The sequence below is a fragment of the Myodes glareolus genome, chromosome 2 (assembly GCF_982192425.1).
Source record: "Myodes glareolus chromosome 2, mMyoGla1.1, whole genome shotgun sequence".
NCBI lineage: Eukaryota > Metazoa > Chordata > Mammalia > Rodentia > Cricetidae > Myodes > Myodes glareolus.
This window is the reverse complement of record NC_142027.1, coordinates 127,260,823-127,268,229: the sequence shown is the minus strand read 5'-3', so window position 1 is coordinate 127,268,229 and position 7,407 is coordinate 127,260,823. Positions and strand designations below refer to the sequence as shown.

At 41.5% G+C, this 7,407-nt stretch overlaps 1 protein-coding gene across 1 annotated transcript in view; it reads left to right on the top strand.

The window, feature by feature from the left end:
- Positions 1-69: 69 nt before the first annotated feature.
- Positions 70-7,407, top strand: part of Pole (DNA polymerase epsilon, catalytic subunit) — a 52,867-nt gene continuing 45,529 nt past the window's right edge. Inside the window, exons 1-6 of the mRNA XM_048447477.3 lie at positions 70-193; positions 4,034-4,175; positions 4,622-4,702; positions 5,294-5,338; positions 5,472-5,564; positions 5,803-5,957. Of these exons, the coding sequence (XP_048303434.3) occupies positions 132-193; positions 4,034-4,175; positions 4,622-4,702; positions 5,294-5,338; positions 5,472-5,564; positions 5,803-5,957 (578 nt within the window). The 5' untranslated portion in view covers positions 70-131. The remainder of the gene's footprint in view (positions 194-4,033; positions 4,176-4,621; positions 4,703-5,293; positions 5,339-5,471; positions 5,565-5,802; positions 5,958-7,407) is intronic.

Sequence of the window (7,407 nt, the reverse complement as noted above, 5' to 3'; positions counted from 1 at the left end):
GGGGCGGGTCCTGTGCCACGTCTGGCCGACGCCTGAGAGCCCTGCCTTCATTGGCCGGAACTTTGATCTCGCGAGAGTAGGTGAGAGCGCGCCAAATTTTCTCCGGAGCGTGGGGACGCCTGTGAGCAGCAATGGTCCTCAAGAATAGCGGACGTCGGCACGCCGAACCGGGCGCAGACAGCGAAGGCAGCCGGTGAGAGCCGGCGTCCTGCCGCGAAGGCAGTGGCGGCAGCTGCGGCGGGAGCCAGCTTGAGTGGGTGCCGTGTCGGGTGGAGCGGCAGTGTGGGCGCGCGGCCAGCCTGGGCGGGTAGTGCGGGCTCCCGCCTTCACCTTGTGTGTTTCTGTAGCTTTATCGAGATGCTAACTCACTCCGTAGCCCAGGCTGCATCTCTAGACGTATTTGTGCCTATTATGTGACTTTACTATAGGAGAACGTCTATTTTCATCAAACAAGGAGGGAACAAGGAACCAAAAAAAGATTCTGTCTAGTCCAGTTTAGCGAAGTAAATCACTGTTTATTGGGCAGGAGATTAGAGTACGGAGACAAAAAAAAAAGAACAGATGTGTATATTTTATGTTGAGATTGGTAACACTGCCTAGTGGCAGAAACAGTTGGGTTTGCTGTGAGACGATTCTGATACATCAGAATGGGAGCCCTAGTTGAGCAGAAACCCTTCCAAAAGCTGAGTAGTGTCAGAGTGTTTTCCTAGCATATGTGTGAAACCTTGGGTTTGATGTACAACATCTCCATGGCAGCTATGGTAATTGATCTGGCCAAGCAGGTAGTTCAGTGACAGGTTCCCGAGAAAGCGATGACCAGGGGGTGAGAAGATAACAAAGTTCAAGATCAGGACGTCTCCCGCAATCTGATGGCTCACGTGAGCAAGCTTATTAAGTACAGCATCAGTCAGGCAGTAGTGGTACACGCATGCATTTAATTCCAGCACTAGAAACAGATGAATCTCTCTAAGTTTGAGACCAGCCTGGTCTACAGAGTGAGTTCCAGGACATCCAAAGCTACACAGAGAAATCCTGTCTCAAAAAAAAAAAAAAAAGTACAGCATCTAATTTACAGGTTTGAGAGGAGGAGAATGGGGCAGTGTCACAGAGCACACAGCAGCCTTGAGTTGACAACCTTAGACCCTTTCGGTGGGAAGAGTTGGTTTCTCAGGATCTGGAGTCACAGGCTATTACTTGCTCTACCAAGCTCACCCCTGGTTTACAAAAGTAGCTATGTTCCTTTTCCATACATCAGGGCCTCAGGTAGAGCCTCACTCTAACCCTCACATTAATGATAGCTCCTGTGCTGGCTGCTTCATGTCCATAATGCCATGAAAAGGCGCATGAGGTGGGCAGTGCTCTTAGACTGTTCTATTCATGCTGTACATCAGTTTAGGAGTGAGAGGTATAATATAACTCACAACTGCATGTGGTTTCTTCTCTCTCTTTTTTTTTCTTAATGTTTTTTGAGACGGGCTTCTCTGTGTAGTCCTGGCTAGTTCTGTAGACCAGTCTGACCTTGAACAAAGAGATCCTCCTCAGCCTCCTGAGTTTTGAGATTAAAGGCATTCACTGCTGGTATTTGTTTGTTTGTTTTTTAAGCTAGAAATGGAATGCAACCTCACACCTGAAAAGACTTACTATACTACCAAGCTATATCACCAACCAAGGACATGCCCTTAATCATTCAACTTTGCCAAGTGCTTGATGTCCCTAGACCAGATGGAAAGCTGTTATTAAAAATAATAATAGGCAGGCAGTAGTGGCACACTCCTCTAATCCCAATACTGAGGAGGCAGAGGGGGAGTTTGAGGCCAGCCTGGTCTACAGGACAGTCAGGGCTACACAGAGAAACACTGTCTCGAAAAATCAAAATAATAATAATAAAATAGCATTTAGAAACTTTTTTGTTTATATTCACACACATAGCTGCTTAATTCCTCCCAGATATATCCCTCTCCAACTTCAAGACCATATTTTTTTGTAATTTTGTTTTTCAAAACAGGGATTCTCTGTGTAGCCCTGGCTGTCCTGGAACTCACTCTGTAGACCAGGCTGGCCCCAAACTCACAGAGGTCTTCCTGCCTTTGCCTCCCAAGCATTGGGATTGAAGGTGTGTACCACCACAGCCTGGCAAGATTCCCCCTCCCATTTTTTTTTATAACCCAGTTTGCACTGCCTATATACTCCTGAATATGATGGCAAGTAACAACTTTTAATTTATACTTATACTATATATCCTGCATGCTTTGTGTGGATTAGCTCCATTAATCCTTGGAGCAGTCCTGTGAGGAAAGCTTGTCTCATTGGGGCTGTAGGCAATGGTAAAGAGTGTGAGCTTTAAATATACCTGTCTCTTTTTTTCATTGAATGAGGAAATGTGTGGTACTCTTCAGAGATGCCAGTTATGAAAGTGAACTGAGATGTATTCTCAGAGTGCTTTGACACTGTATGTAGTAGTAATATGTAAGCCGTTGTCTTTGTTACATTCATCTTTGTTTTTCTATTTTTGTACTATTGCTGAATAAAAAGTAAGGTAGACAGCTTAGAGGAAAGCATATTGGGAGGAAATGGGTTCTGGATGAGCAATTTTCTCGTCTTATTTACCATCAGGATGGTATTTAAAGGGCAGAGAGTTTTGTGCTCCTTAGAAGTAACACTTCATTCTGCCCTGGTTTTGAAGAATATCTAGGTGCAGACTAAAACTTTTTTCTAGCAAAGTCAGAAATAGTTTATGGTTTTAATTAGAGGTAAATCCAAGCAAGATGTAGTAGTGCACACCTGTAGTTCCACCACTTTGGAAGCAAGGGCAAGAAGATTATAAGTTTAAGGCCAGCCTGTGACTGTCTCACGAAGAAGCATGAAGAGCTGGGCATGGTGGTGCACACCTCTAAGAGACCCAGTACTTGGGAGGTATAAGCAGATGAATCTCTGAGTTTGAGGCCAGTCTTCTCTACAGAAGTAGTTGTAAGACAGCCAGGGCTACACAGAGAAACCCTGTCTTGAGAGAAAGAGAGAGAGAGAGAGAGAGAGAGAGAACGTGGGAGTGTTAATCTTGACATAATTGTTGATTTTCACGTATTTGTCAGAAATGCTGAAGATCCATACTGACCCAGTGATAATGTGTAACCAGTGTGAAAGCTCAGTGTCACAGCAGTCAATTGTCATCAGTTAGATTGCACCAACTGCACTTTACACATGTTTAGTTCTGTATTGTTTAGTCACATGTATGTTCATGACTTTATCACCACATTCAAGATATAGAATGCATGTCACAAGGATTTAGATGCTGGTTTTCATGACCAAGGCCATTCCTTCTCCCTCTCCCATGTCTGTCAACTGGTAATCTGTTCTCCATCTCTATAATTTTATTTTTTTAAATACTGTGTAAAATATCAGTTTGAGATCATTGGTTTAATTCTCTGGTGATCTAGCCAAGTTGTGTTTATCAATTTATTGCTGAGTATTCATATATGGATAAACTAAAATTACTCTTGGTGAGAAATATCTAAATTTGCAGGTTTAGATTTTATAAATAATGGTGCTGTGATATTTGCATACAAATTTGTGAAATGAGATTTCATTTCTCTTACATAGAGCTTAGCCTTGCAGTTCTGAGCTTTGTGTAGTTTTAATATCCCAAGAAGAAGAAGCATCCTGGTGTGGCTGCTGTTTTTTGTTAGTGTCCCAGTAATAAAGTCAAATAGGTTGGGGTTGTGTTTTTCCTATAAATGCTGGGGTTTTTTGGTGTTTATTTTTTTTCACTGAGCCTTCTGCCAGCCTTGATGTTTTTTCAGGTACATGTATACCATGCCATATCAGAAACACAGAGACATCAAGTATTTTGGCACATGCTTTTAATCCCAGCACTTGAAAAACAAGCAAGTGAATTGCTGTGGGTTGGAGTCAGCCTGGTCTATGTAGTGAGACCCTGCCTCCTAAACAAAACAATAACAAAGCACATAGATGAAAGGTAGGGATATAGAGTGGGAAATGTTGTGAATTGTAAGCCTGATTCTCTTCTTTTACTCAGGGATGATGGTCCCTCTTCCTCAGTCTCAGCACTTAAGCGTCTGGAACGGAGCCAGTGGACAGATAAGATGGACTTTAGGTTTGGTTTTGAGAGGCTGAAAGAGCCTGGAGAGAGGACGGGATGGCTCATCAACATGCACCCTGTAAGTATCTGAATGTACACTGTTCAGTCTTTGCTTCTACTGGGTGGCTACACCTGTTCCTATAATCATCAATCTTGTCTCATGGATTAGTGATAGGGAAGAAGGAAGCCATTGTCTGAGAAATCTACTTGTTGGAAGTGCTTTTCCTTTCCTGTTTAACATGGAGGCCACAAAATGACCACCATGGTAAGACTAAGATGAAAGCTATATTAGCCATCAACAAAGCTTTCAAGAATTATTAAAGAGAAATTCAGAAAAATCCCCGCTGGGGAACCATTATAATGCCGTTTTTATGAATGATGCTGATGGTTTTTGTATAGGGGCAAAATAAAGGACTAAGTGGAAGGATTTTGTCTTTAGAGTTATCAGTTTCTCAAAGAGTGGCCCTGAAAGAGCTCTTGGACTATGTAGAAGATAATATGCTATGTTCTATGATTCTCCTACAGACTGAGATTTTAGATGAAGACAAGCGCTTAGTCAGTGCAGTGGATTACTACTTCATTCAAGATGATGGAAGCAGATTTAAGGTAAGCCCTTGACCTAAGAAAACTAAAATCTTCCTATGGCAAGTAAGTGATCTAAAATAAGGGCTAGTCATTCACTCAGGGAGGAAATAGGAGGCTGTGTATGCAGTTGCTTGTAACCTATCAAGAACATGACCCATATGAACTTCATCAGTCACATTTAAAATACCCTGAGGGAAGGTAGCTGAGAAGGTTGAATAGTGTTGCCTCATGGATTCTAGATGTGCAGATCCAAGTTTCATGTATGCCGTATCGTTAAAGAACTGTGAAAGAACTGGAGAGGTTGCCCAGTATTTAAGAACACTAGCTGCTCTTCCAGGAGATCCAGGTTCAATTTCCAGCAACCTACAAGGTAACTAACAGCTGTCTGTAACTCCAGTTCCAGGGAATTCAATGCCCTCTTTTATTGTCTGTGGTCATCAGATATACACTTGGTATATAGATATACATTCAAGCAAACACTCATACACATAAAATGAAAATAAATCTTTAAAAAAGAAAAAAGCCCTCCAGGAAGTTACTCATAGGTTGCCACTCTGAAATCTTTTTTTCCCTTTTCTCTTCCTTGTCACATCCTTTTGGTGACTTTTATAGGTGGCCTTGCCCTATAAGCCATATTTCTACATTGCATCCAGAAAGGTAAGTCTGTGCTTGGTAGAAACCGGTCAAATGATCTGTTCTTATTCTACCAAATGGATTTCAAAACTAAAATGGGTAAGTAAGAAGATAGATCTTACTAATAGGAAATACATGAATTCTGGTCCTGATTTAGGGTTGTGAGAGAGAAGTTTCGTCTTTTCTATCCAAGAAGTTCCAGGGTAAAATTGCAGAGTTAGAGAGTGTCCCCAAAGAAGATCTGGACTTGGTGAGTATCCCCAGACCTTCCAGGGGCAAATGAGGCTGGTGTCCACACTGTCTATAGAAGATGGTTTTGCATGAGATACAGGGTCAGGTCATTTACTGGATAGTGGGGCAGCCTGGAGGATTAGAGATGGTGGTATTGCCTGTGCCACATGCAGAAGTGAGTGAGCTAGGTGGTTTGACTTGTGTAAGTGTTTACCTAACAGTCTCATTAACTCATGAGCTGTCATTTTACTTTAAAGCCAAATCACTTGGTCGGCTTGAAACGAAGTTACATCAAGCTGTCCTTCCACACTGTAGAGGACCTTGTCAAAGTGAGGAAGGAGATCTCCCCTGCTGTGAAGAAGAACCGAGAGCAGGACCATGCCAGTGATGAGTACACAGTAATGCTCTCCAGGTAACTTTTCTTCACATGAGCAAAGTGCTGGTTACTCCAGAATATCAGGTTGATACAGGCAGGAACTCTTCAGAGAAAATCCTTAATGTTTGACTATGTGCAGACATTTTAGATGTTCTTTCTGTTAAATGAACATTAGCTTCCCAAGGCTGTATTCTGTTTTGTGCTTTAGTTCCTCTTACGTAAGAGGTAGGCTTGTAGCTCTAAAATTGAGTTGCTATAACAATGAGGATATTTTAGAGGGCTCCCTCCTCTATCACTTTAACAATCTATAAATGTTATCAAATGTTTTGTTATATAGATGCCTTTTCTAGAGAACCTGAAGTATACAGAGAAATTTAAATGCAGAATACCAAGTACTGTTATTTTTTGTTTTTATTTTTCAAGACAGGGTTTCTCTGTGTAGCTTTGGTGCCTCTCCTGGAACTAACTTTTTTGTTTGTTTGTTTGTTTCGTTTTGTTTTTCAAGGCAGGTTTCTCTGTAGCTTTGGTGCCTGTCCTAGAACTAGCTCTTGTAGACCAGGCTGACCTCGAACTCACAGAGATCCGCCTGACTCTGCTTCCTGAATACTGGGATTAAAGAAGTGTGCCACTACCACCTAGCTCTGTTATTAAATGTTTAGGCATATTAATAACAGAAAAGCAAAGTAAGAACAAAACAAGTCTTGGGTGATTAAATTTGCATGATTTTAGAAACACTGATCACAACCTTTTGATGAAGAATCAATTTGAGAGCACATGCTTTTAATCCCAGCACTCAAGAGGCAGAGGCAAATGGATCTCTGTGAATTCAAGGCCAGCCAGGGCTGTTTAGAGAGACTCTGTTTCAAAAGAGACCTTATCTCAATAAGAAGCAAAGCAAAGCAAGGACCAACACCCAATGTTGGCCTCTGTTCTCCACGTGTGCATTGTGGTATATATACACATACTAAAAAGAAAAGAAAATACGGCACACACACACACACCCCAAAATCAGTTTGAGACTTTGGACATTGCAGTGTATCCCCCAACTCCAGTCTTCTCTGGTGATGCCATACATTACTTTTTGGAGTATTTTAAGATGTAGTTTGTAACTGAATCTGTAGGAATCTGTGAACTGTCTTTGATGATTGTCATTTTTCTCTCAAACCATTCCATTTTGAGCTTAGAGTGATGGATTGTATTGTTTTATTTTAATTTAAATTGCTTGTGTATTTGTGTGTTACTGAGGATCGAACCTAGAGCCTTGTGCATACCACTGACATTTTCCTTCTCTTCCTTCTTTAATTGGTTGTTTGATTGGATTCAGGTTTTCACACTAAAGCCCAGTTTGCCTTGGAACTCATTATGTAGACCAGGCTGGCTTTATATTTAAAACTGTTGTCCTGCCTTAGCTTCCCAACTGTTATGATATTTAGTGGCTATTCTAGTGAAAATAAGTGAATTTAAGTGGATATAAGACTATTATAGA